The sequence below is a fragment of the Arachis hypogaea genome, chromosome 19, assembly GCF_003086295.3.
Source record: "Arachis hypogaea cultivar Tifrunner chromosome 19, arahy.Tifrunner.gnm2.J5K5, whole genome shotgun sequence".
Taxonomy (NCBI): Eukaryota; Viridiplantae; Streptophyta; class Magnoliopsida; order Fabales; family Fabaceae; genus Arachis; species Arachis hypogaea.
Window position 1 is genome coordinate 26,687,955 of NC_092054.1, and position 11,636 is coordinate 26,699,590.

The 11,636-nt window shown below is 32.1% G+C and overlaps 2 protein-coding genes across 2 annotated transcripts; one reads left to right on the forward strand and one right to left on the reverse strand.

The window, feature by feature from the left end:
* Window positions 1-2,380, forward strand: LOC112776101 (uncharacterized). The gene is made up of 2 exons (XM_025820088.3): window positions 1-1,003; window positions 1,680-2,380. The coding sequence occupies exons 1-2, from the start codon at window positions 445-447 to the stop codon at window positions 1,766-1,768; spliced, it is 648 nt and encodes a 215-aa protein (XP_025675873.1). The 5' UTR covers window positions 1-444; the 3' UTR covers window positions 1,769-2,380.
* Window positions 2,381-2,535: 155 nt separating this feature from the next.
* LOC112776100 (pectin acetylesterase 12) lies at window positions 2,536-6,923 on the reverse strand. The gene is made up of 12 exons (XM_025820086.3): window positions 6,410-6,923; window positions 5,505-5,587; window positions 5,246-5,375; window positions 5,049-5,122; window positions 4,570-4,656; window positions 4,369-4,493; window positions 4,215-4,275; window positions 3,983-4,036; window positions 3,809-3,886; window positions 3,550-3,655; window positions 3,227-3,372; window positions 2,536-2,937 (listed from the first exon to the last, which is right to left on the reverse strand). Exons 1-12 carry the CDS (start codon window positions 6,621-6,623, stop codon window positions 2,830-2,832), a joined length of 1,266 nt encoding a protein of 421 aa, XP_025675871.1. The 5' UTR covers window positions 6,624-6,923; the 3' UTR covers window positions 2,536-2,829.
* Window positions 6,924-11,636: the final 4,713 nt, after the last annotated feature.

Below are 11,636 nucleotides of genomic sequence, written 5' to 3' on the forward strand. Positions count from 1 at the left end.
CAGTTTCATTCATCTATAAATTTTCAATAGAAATTTTATATTCTATATCAATTAATTTTTTAAAAATATCAAAAATTATACTCCAAAAAGCATTCTAGGAATTGCTCTGAGGGAACTGTAGGCTACATTTAAGGCAACTGTCTTAATATCTTTTTATTTATTATTTTTTATAAAAGAAGGTGTATGAAGTTTAATTATAAATTTGGTGGTTGAAAGTGTCTCTTCACTTGGCTAACTTATCATGAAATGAAAAACGTATGAATCACAGTTGCTAACACACAATATAACGTTGCTCTATTTTATTTTCCTCTCTTTTCCAACACAATAAACACTGTATTTTTTCTCCTTCTCTAGTAGCTCTTGCTTCAATTTCTTCAATTCATCGGTGACTGTGATCAATCAAAATAGAACTCTTCATAATTTTTATTCACATATCATTCTTCCATGTTAGAAGAAGACTTTGACAACGATATCGATGAAGGTTATGTTCATCATCAACACTCTCAAACACACAACTTGTCTCGGCTTTCTGTTTGTACCAGCAGTACTACGTACGACGTAGATGATGATGAAGAGGATGTTAATGATGTCATGGCCATGTTTGTCTCAGGCTTGTCCATAGAAAGCTTGGAAGGCGACGCAGACGCCGACGGCGAATTCTCCGAAGATCACGGCAAAGAGACCCATGCAAGGTGTTCCTCTGGCTCTGAAACCGAGTTCGGTAGCTTTTACTCTTTACCATTTCCTGGGGTGCCAATTCATACACCAATTGCAACCAAGGACTATGAAATTAACAATGATGAGGAGAAAACAAAGAAGAGGAGGATGAGGAGAAGAAGAAAGGGTAGTAAGAGCAAGAACAAAGATAAAGAGGAAGATGATGTGGTTCATGATCAAAGTGTGAAAGGTAGGAGCAGGTCACTGTGCATGGACATGGAGGAAGTGAAGGCTTGTACGGATCTTGGGTTTGGATTCCAGATTCCCACTCGTCTTTCTTTTCCTGGTAAGAAGCTTTTTTACGTGAAATATCTTATTTAAATTAGGAAAAGTATAGGTAAGTAACAACATTTTTTAACAATGTGTGAACAATGTAAATTAATAAAGTTAAAAGAGTAAATTAATCTTAAATTTAATTAATAGCATTAAATTAGGATGTAGTGTATTTTTATTTAATTGGTAGTTGTTCATGTTGTTCAAGATAGTCATTGTTTACCTGGCAATTTTCAATTAAATTATTCTGTTAGTCTTAGAATTATTCTTAAGTCTTACGTTTTAAAAACTTTTAATTGGATTTTTTTAATTAGATTTTTTTAACATATTTTAAGTTAAATATTTTTGGAACGTAAGGATGTGATTATAAAATAAAAAATAGAAACTCAATAAGAAATTTGATAAAATTATAGAAATATTGTATTATAATTTAGTCATACATATTAAATTATCTAATGGTTTTTATTTACCCTTTTGAAGTGGTTTCTGTTATTTTGTATTCTTTTTATAATGAATACACTTGCATGGTGGGGTGTTTTAACACTTTAACTTTGTTAAGATTTGGAACTACAACTAAATATAACAAATTTGGAACTACACTTTAATCTATTAGGCGGAGTGATCTGCTGCCTGATTAGGTTTTGGGGTTTCTTAATTTTTTTTAACCCATACTTTTCCTTTTCAATTAGGTGATGATCCACGAGAAGTTAAGGCTCGGCTAAAAATGTGGGCACACGCAGTAGCAGTATCTGCATCCAAATACAGCACTTCATTTTAGTGCATATTTTCTACAATACAGACATTGATTAACTGAGTAACCACCAAATTGGACGGATCAAAATCCTCTAAAGTAAAGAGATTTATAAAGTAAGAAAGCAACTATCTATAAGAAAGCAACTATCTAATCACCATTAAGTTAAGAAAATGAGACTCACATACAATGAAGGTTATAAATTTGATGGTAATTAATATCTTATTTTATTCCTTTACCAATTTCCTCACCGTAAAAAGCGTCTCATTTATCATGAAAAATCATTCTTAAGCTATGGAAAGTTTTGTTAAACATTATACATTCTAGTAAGGTATGATCTATAATCTTCTCCAACCGGTGAAGGACTTTACATACTCGGTTAGCTTTCTATTATCTTTAAGCTTCCAATACATGTATATAAAGTTTGTTCTTTCCACTAGGAATCTCTATTTGTTCTTGTCCTCTTGAGGTGTTTCTCAAATTCCCCATCCCCTTGGAGTGTTGTGTTTTGGTTGTAAGTAGAAGTGTGGAAGGTGGGAATTTTGGATGCATATTTCAAAGTGAATTATTGGTCACTGTATTCTTCTACTACTGTCTAATCAATTTGCTAAAGATGTAATTGGTCTTCTTGATTTGTCATATCCTCTTATTATGTTAGATTTTTGCACTACTCACATGACTTTCCATTAGAAAAATACAAGGTGAAATTACTAAAATTTTTCTCATGACAATTGCATACTCTGGTTTTTCCATAACAATTTAACGAAAGTTAAATACATAAATGGTGATTACAATGTTGAAAGAGTAAATATCATATAGTAACACAAGGTAAATATATCATTCATATTACTATAGGAGGGGAAAAAACAAGTGTACCCGCTTAAATGAATACTAATGGATGTAACTGAAATAGACTTATTATTTCAGTGGAAATTTATGGTGAGACACTTGATAGTGTTCACCTCAAACAAGGATATTCTTTTTTGTTTTCAGAAAAATTAATGAATGATAAATACATATATGGCGATTACAAAGATGAAAGTGTAAACATCACATCACAATTGGTTGCAGAAGAAAATTAATTTGGCTCACTTAAACACCAGATTGTGGCAAGTATTGTCACAGGGATAAGCACAGTCAATGGCTTTAACTACTTCTCGGTCGAAATACCAGTCTCCGACAGCAACTGCAATTGGCTGCACAATAAGTATTCAATCATATGTTCACGCAGAATAAACGATCATTTTTAACCATAAAAGATTTGAGCATTTTTTGACCATGAAAAAGGAAAACTAACTCGATATCAATAAAAAATGTATAGAACTCTATATCCATTGCCTATGTTTCAAACTATTTTAACTAGCCCCATTTAAAGGAAGAATTTATGAGTCTAGGCAGAGAAATTGTGACACTACCCCTCATAGTTTCTTTGATTTAACTGTATCACTGTAAGAGAAAGACAATGCAAATCTAAATCAAGCATACCTTGTTGTCAAGTAGGGGAGAGTTATCAGCAAACCATGTCTCTTGTCTCTCAGACTGGCAATGAGCAAAACAAGAATTTATGAATAGTCCAGTTTGAGGTGTGTTTGCGAAGTCTTTCAAGTCGTTTAGCAATTGATCTCTGAAGTCTGCTTCAAAGGAGAGACAATTATAATGTTACAACAAAATCGGATAATCGCATATGTGCATCTTGCTTTGTTTAAATCATAGCATAGAGTCAAAATATTACATGGAAATTAGGAAAATCTTCATATATGCATATCAATTTCTGTGCATAGTTCACAGTACTAGAGACTAAAAAGCACCTTGGAGGAACTGAATCTGAGACGAGGTACAATTCGCATGGTTTGCTTTGCAATCGCTCCAAAAGCCATTCGGGTCAGCTGAATGTGGGGCTAAACTGGCTTGGACCTAAAAAAATGTAGTCCATTTCATTGAGTTAGAGTTAATCTCTTAATATGGTTTATGTAAATGTAACATTTTTCTAGTAGCTATTATTCTCGATCGAGCTGTCGAGTGTAGCTTTACAATTGAGGGATGGAAGTAGTGTAAGTGTAAGGTTACCTGCCACGAATCATACGCTGCATTGAGTAGAAACAATGGAGTCTCAATATGTTGGACCATATTCTGAGGAAAGAAGCACTGAAGAAAGAAACACACTCCACATGTTTAAAATTTTCACTTTACAAGAAATTTCAAGTTATGAATGTAGCATGAAATCCAGAGTTAGAATATTACCGAAGTTGGATCCAATTGGTCAAGGCAACTTTTGGGCAGGTTCTTTTGTACATCCTATAATCTCAATCAAAACCATAGGCGAAATGTCATATTTGTAAAGTTTTTCTTAACCTTAAATCAGAAAAGCAAAGCAACTAATGAAAGAGCCAAGTGCCTATATTGGACAACTCAAGTTTTTAAGACAATTCTCATTCTTCTATTTAAGAGTCTATTTTCGGCAGCACTATTTTACCTGTAACTGAACTACACCTTCAAACAGATTCTTCAGTGTGCGGTTCCCAGAGACATCAACTCTACATGATTGAAAAGATCATCAATTGTACTAGTTTCTAGGCAAGGTTACTACTATATGGGAGAAGTTACATAAAGAAAAATATGTAACTTACGCATCAAGGAAAAACCCTGCATCGCTCAAACATTTAACCTTGGTAGATTCTGGAAACAAGCTTCGGAACTCATCGCAATGTATTAGAGATGCCAGACCGCCAGCCGAGCATCCGGACAGAAGTGCCTGATGTCATATCCTGATTAGCATTATTCGCCGGAGATTAGAAAACTTGATAAGAATATTATTAGACATGAGAAACCTGGTTCGCTGTCTGCATTCCTTGGAACATCAATTCCTCAATTGCTGCTAGCCATATTTTTTGTCCTCGGAATTGAAGCTGCTCAGACTGAAAAAAGAACCAAAATTACATAATAAGTGATGAATTCAAATGAGATGCAAGACAGCCAAGTTCAATACAAAATATATGTCATCAACACTCAGAGTTTATTTTGAAATTTGAAAACAAATGGTTCCTGAGCAAGATGCAAAACACACACTAATGCAAGTCCCACATTTTATTTTTTCTTATTATATTAAAACAAGAAAGAAGAATATAAAAATGTGACACCATGTCTCAGATCAGTGGGACAAACCAAGATTTATATTTTTGTGTAGCCATAAGTTTTTGGTACTAGATTTCCATATACAAATCATTTTTTCATGCAAATATGAAGAGTGATTAATGGAACTTATAGAGGTAAAACTTGAGAAACTAATTCATATTGTGCTTTAACTAACCTCAAGTTCATTATCACCACTGAAAGATGCCCCATCACAGTACCTTAATTTGACTCTATTCCAGTTAAAGAAATCTGTGCACAAAATATTATGCCAAGAAACATAAATCACAGAATTGATGTACAAATATTGCAACCTCCAACTCCAAGAGTCAAGAGTCTAATTTGATTAAAAGTGAGAAAGTAAAGAGCAAAAACCAGGGTTTTCTTCTGCCTTATTGCTCAAGATTCCGGTGAATTGTATTTGACTTTCCATGTATGTCGAGGAACCACGGCGAGTATTTTTTCTGTAGACGCAGTTTCTAACAGTATTACACCACCCTCCTCCCTGCAGGTACAAAACATTAAGATTAGCATCCATGGTTAGTTGTTAACCACTTACTTTCTTACCTTACCAACTTGTTCGCTTTAGAGGATCCACTTCTAATGACAATACTTGGAACACTGTTTTACATACCTCCAAGTGAACAAGCCAACTATTCGCACCAGATCCGAATCCGCGATCCAAGTGGTAACCCGGCAATGTTCCATCCAAACAAACTACCGAACAAAACACAAAATTCAATAGCCAGATTGTAACCAGGCAACAAATCTATGCATTTTAAGAGTCTTTAGTCTTTACTACACAAAAATGCACATGGTATTAAAATTGAAAAGTTTTACAATGTTTTGAGATATCCAGTGTTATTCTAATCTAGTATTAGAGCCTATCATGTGCTTGTTAGTTCGAACACACACCTATATATATGATACATGATAGGGTTCAATGACGTCGTTTGATCTAGGCGACCCCACCTAATAGGATAAAGCTTTGTTGCTGTTGTTTGATAGGTTAGCGAGACATATCAAGATAGGAATCAATCAAAACAACATCCATTGCTAGAGAGATGAACAACTAAACAAGCAATGTCTAAGTCAAAAGATGTTAAAGAGAATTTGAGATAGGAAGACAGTAATCTAATTCGCCACCCAAATTCCCCCTTTGCCAATATAGTCTCCCAGAAAACAAAATCAAAATCATAAGAGCAATTCTTGCAAAAAACAAGCCAGATTAAGAGAGAAATTAAGGTTAAAGGAACATGCTCTCAATTGATGTTCATCCAATCTTGAAGCACAACAATAGAACGAACAAATGGGTGCTCTACAAAATGCAGCAGTATATAAAATAACTCAAAGGGTATACATATATATAATATGTAACATTCATATTAGTAAAGTAGTCTACTATAATTAATGCTACACTACAATCAATGTAAATGAAACTAACAATGTATTAAAAAAGCACATGTAGCATTCACTCATTCAGAAAGAAGCCATTATAAAACTCAGAGAAAGAGAGAGAGAGAGAGAGAGGAGAAAGACCAGCTCCTGTAGAAGCAGCTCCATGAATGAGAGTGAGATTAACCATGAGAGGTTGGTATGTTGTTAATGAAGAAGGCTTGGCCCAAACGGCATCGTTTTCCAAGAAAGAAAGCACAGAGAGTGGCTCAGATCCATAGGAGACAACACCACAAACTAAGCATGCAAATGCAAATGCAAATCCAAAAAAATTCAGCTTCTTCTTCTTCATTGCCATTGTTTCTTGATAATTAATGCTCCTAATTCAAGTATGTTGAAGCAAAACTATACTAAGCTTAAATACACAGTCTTCTATTCATCTATTGTTTCTTTCTCTTTACTTTGAGAATTGATTCCTTTTAAAGAACCACTATTATGTTAAGGTAGTGAAGATATAATAAAAACAAATAAATAATGACTAAGATGAGGGAAAGACACAAAAACAGAATAGGCCCTTGTCGTAATTTGTTGCATCACTTTTTGAAACTTTTACTGCTTTTTTTACAGACAATGAAAATCATAATTAAAGTGCAATCCATTGTGTCGTCATAACTAAGCAAGCTATTCATTATGAACCGAATCCTAACTATTGCTTTGTTTAATCATTTTTATTTGTATGAATGCGATTACTTTGTTAGTTTGTTATATTAATAACTGTACCGTTTGCCACGTACCGGTATGACTATCAGTTATTGTGGTCGATGCAAATTTGAAATAGGAGAAAAATGGATAACTAAACTTTTCTTCTTAAATAAATATCCAAATTATTCTTTTAAAAAATTAATATTAAATATTTTGGTCCTAATAAAATTATATTTTTTTAAAATCTTTAAAAATTATGTTCACAGGACAAACTAATTCCTCTCTCACTTTTAATTAAATTTTTAATATATACACTAAATAATAAATTTTAGAATATATTCAAATAGGTCCCTAAAAGATTTTACATTGGATATTTTTTTTTCCAAAATAATTTTATTACGTTGAGGTCCTCAACTTTATAAAAATAAGACACAGGTCCTTTCGTCATACTTTTGAAGATCTATTTGTCTAAGTAAAAACAACGGACCTGATTAAGATAGAGACCTATATGTCTTCAAGGACCTCAATGTAATAAAAAATTTTAGGAACAAAAACGTCCGACACAAATTTTTTTTAGGGACTTATTTGAATATATACTATAAATTTTATTATAAAATAATTAAATTTAAAAAATACAAATTTAAAACAAATTTTTTTAAATAATAAAAAGATCAATTTGACCAACAAAATTAATTAGAGATTAAAGTATTCAATTTAAAATATTTTAAAGACCAATTTTGATGTTTATTTTTTTCAATAATTAGTTAATTTTTAAAAAAAATTATTATATTCAAAGATTTTAGTTTATAATATATTGTTAGCATAAAATTTATTATGTGACTATTTAACTATATATTGTCATAGTATAAAAGAACATTTTAACTATATATTTGACTAACAGCATTTAGTTTATTGAAAATAAAATATTGAAAGGTTGAATACATTATAGATAAAAGGTTTAAAAGTTTATTTTTCAATAAAAGCCTTATTTTCTTACTTGTTAAAATAGTTTTAAAGAGATTATTAAAAATATTATAGTAATATTTATCTTTTACCATAATATCTAACCACAAATATTTACTTTATTAAAGAAACAAAAAGATTTTATCTTAGCCATCTCAAATTAGCTATTCTTAAACTTGTAGTCAAAACTTGTCTTATCAAGGAGTAAATGTTAACTACTTAAATTAAGGAAATGATATTGTGAATTACTCCAAAAATTACTAATATTACTTCCAGTCAATTATATTTTATTAGTTTCGATGGAGAAATATTAGGTGTCTAAGTATTTTTTGAATCAAGTTTTCACGCTTCTTCTCTTTCTGTTTTTATATATACTTCTATTCTCCTATTCCTCTTCTTCCTCCTCTTTTGTTATCATTGTCGTCGTCATTATCTTTTTTTCTTTTTTTATGCGCTTTTTTTTTCAACGTCATTGTCATTCTTGTCACCGCCACTTAGGGGTATTCATAAAAAAATCAAATTGTGGTTAACCGGTTAAAAAATCATAACCACATTTTGGTTAACCAGTTTAATAAAACAATTTTAAAAACTATATCCATATTTTTTAGAATTGGTTAACCAAAACCAAATTAAAAAAACCAGTTTTTAACCGGTTAACCAAAACCAAAACCAAATTAAAATCAAAATCTAATTTCAAAACCAAATTACATACTCTCTCTCTCTCTCTCCCTCCCTTCTTTCTCTTCTTCTTCTCTCTCTCTTTCTCCCTCTCTCTCTCCTCTTTCTCTCCCTTCTCTCTCTCCCCCTCCTCTCTCTCTCTCTATTCTCTCTCCCTTCTCTCTCTTCTTTTCCCCTATTTCTCTCCCTCCTCCCTCTCTCTCCCCCTTCCTTCCTCCTCTCTCTCTCTCTCCCTTCTCTCTTTTTCTCACTCATTTCCCTCTTTATCTCCTCTCCCATTCTCTCTCTCCTTTCCCTCTCTCTCCGCTTCTCTCTCTCCCTCTCTCTCTCTCCACCTCGTCTTTCTTTCTCTCTCCCTCTCTCTCCCCTTCCCTTTTTCTCTCTCTCCTTCTCTCCCTCTCTCTTTATCTCTTTCTCTCTCTATCTCTCTCTCCTTCTCCCCCTCCCTTCTCTCTCTTTCTCTCTCTCTTCCCCTTCTTCTCTCTAATCATCTCTCTCCTTTTTCTATCTCTCCTCCTCTCTCTCCTCTCCTTCTCTCTCTCCCATATATCTCTCCTTTCTCCCCTCTCCTTCTTCTCTCTCTCTCTCTCCTTTTCCTCTCCTCTCTTTCTCTCTCTTTTTTCTCTTTCTCTCTCTCGCTCCTCTCTCTTTCCTTTTCTTCTTTCTTTCTCTCCTCTTCTTCCTCTCTTTCTTTTCTCTCCTTCTCCTCTTTCTTTTCTTACTCTCTCTTTCTCTTTCTCTCAACCTTCTCTCAATCTCTATCCCTCTTCTATCTCTTTTCTTCTCTTCTCTCTAAAGCGAGAGAGAAGAGAGAGAGAAAGAGAAGATAGATGAGGAGAAAGAAAAAAAGGAGAGAGATAAGAAGAGAGAAGAATGATAGGAGAGAGAGAAAAAGAGATAGAAAGAGAAAGAGGACAAAGAAGGAGAAAGAGAGAGGGGAGAGAGACAGAAAAAGAGAAGGAGAGAGAGAGAAAAAAGAGGAGGGGAGAGAGAAGGAGAGAGGAAGAGGAGGAGAGAGAAAGAGGGTGGGGGAGAGAGAGAGCATGGGGAGAAAGGGAGAGAAGGATAGAGAGAAAGAAAGGGGAGGGGGAGAAAGATGGGAAGGGGAGAGGGAGAGAGATAGATAGAGAAGAGGGGGAGAGAGAAAAGAAAGAAAGGATGAGAGAGAGAAATGGGAAAGAGAGAAAAGAAAGAGAAGAGGAGAGAGAGGAGGGGGGAGAGAGAAATGGGAGAGAGGGGAGAGAGAGAAATGGGAGAGAAAGAGAGGGGAGGGGGAGAAAGAGAGAGAGAAGAGGAGGGGGAGAGAAAAGGAGAGAGATGGAAATAAGGAGATAAGAAAAATTTACTCGTATCATTTAAAAAGAAAATTATTTATATTAGAAAAAATTATTTTACTCGTATCATTTAAAAAAAATTATTTATATTAGAAAAAATTATTTATAGAAAATACTGAAAAGAGACAAGAAAGAAAAGGAAAAGAAAGCAATGGAAGGGATTTCATTATTTACAAATGTTATTCGTATCATTTAAAAAGAAAAAATTTAGATTAAAAAATTCAATTAAAAGAAGATTTAAGAATTTGGGTTTTTGTATGTAAAAATATTAATTTTTGTGTAAAAATCTATTTTTACATGTAAAAACTAATTTTATGGTATAAAAACTAATTTTTTAGTATAAAAACCGGTTTTTTAATATAAAAACCTGTTTTTTAATATAAAAATCGGTTTTTCTATATAAAAATCGATTATTTTTTAAAAACCGATTTTTGTTTTAATAACCGGTTAAAAATCGGTTTTGAATTTCACTAACCGGTTAATAACCGGATTCATCATGTAAAACCAATTTGGTTAATTAACCAATTCTATCGTCGTTGTCATCGCTACCGTTGTCTTCTTCTTATTGTTGATGTTGTTGTTATTGTTTAATTTTTTCTTCTCTTTTTTTCCTCCTAGTCCTCTTTTGTTATCATTATCATTATCCTCGTTGTCTTCATCTTTTTCTTTTCCTATAAATGTTAAGAAAACTAAAACACATAAATTTTTATTCATAACACATAGTACACAACACACAAATTTTAGTATACAACACAAAAACTTTTGAAGAATTACATGTCCAAAGCATTGACACCTAATTAATGAAAATACACAATATATATTTTGATGTACAGTACACAAATTTTTAAAGAAATATATATTTAGAACATTGACACACCCAACAAACAAAATACATTCGCAGCAAAATTTGTGTGCTATGTGCAAAAATTTGTATGTTATGTGCAAAAATTTGTATACTATACCAACGAAATACGCACAACACATAAATTTTAGTATACAGCACAAAAATCTTGGTACATAATACAAATTTTCATGTCCAGCATAAAAATTTTTCGAAGACTATATACCCAAAATATTGATTCACCCAACTAATAAAATATATTCATAACAAAAATTTGTGTGCTTTGTACAAAAATTTATGTGATATATCGATAATTATGTGTTATACTTCAAAAATTTATATATTATATCAGTAAATTTTTGTGCTATCCAACAAAAAATTATGTACTATAAAAAATGCCAAAAAAAAAAACATATGTCTAACATATACTCATTTTTTTTACTAAATTTGCACTAACATAATTTAACTTAATTACAAAAATACTTATACATGTATAACATCACTCGTTTGGATAAAAGGCTATTTTCTTGATTTCTTAGCTGAATTATAATAGTACATAGATTAAAATTTAATGAGTATTAATATAATGATTTAAAATTCAATTCAATTTTATTTTATTTCTAATTTAATTCAAAAAAATATTTTAGATTAATATAATATTATAAATGGAACCTATATTTAACATTCTTTTATTTATGTTGTTTTAGAAAACTTTTAGAGACATTTTTATTTTAATTTCTCTTCTCATTCTATTCTTTCCAGTTTTTCTAAAATGATCTTACAATGCACTTCCTGCTCATTTTCTCAAAAAGTACACTAAAAGAATAACTCGTGTAGTCGTGTTACCCTTATA

What these genes read in the sequence shown, in the direction of transcription:
- LOC112776100 (XM_025820086.3), bottom strand. Translation starts at nt 6,623, where the DNA reads ATGGCAATGAAGAAGAAGAAGCTGAATTTTTTTGGATTTGCATTTGCA. An exon ending in AAGGTGTAGTTCAGTTACAG is followed by an intron (nt 4,037 to 4,214) that starts GTAAAATAGTGC and finishes TTGAGATTATAG; the next exon opens with GATGTACAAAAGAACCTGCC. An exon ending in TCAGATTCAGTTCCTCCAAG is followed by an intron (nt 3,373 to 3,549) that starts GTGCTTTTTAGT and finishes CCTTTGAAGCAG; the next exon opens with ACTTCAGAGATCAATTGCTA.
- LOC112776101 (XM_025820088.3), top strand. Translation starts at nt 445, where the DNA reads ATGTTAGAAGAAGACTTTGACAACGATATCGATGAAGGTTATGTTCAT. An exon ending in CACTCGTCTTTCTTTTCCTG is followed by an intron (nt 1,004 to 1,679) that starts GTAAGAAGCTTT and finishes CTTTTCAATTAG; the next exon opens with GTGATGATCCACGAGAAGTT.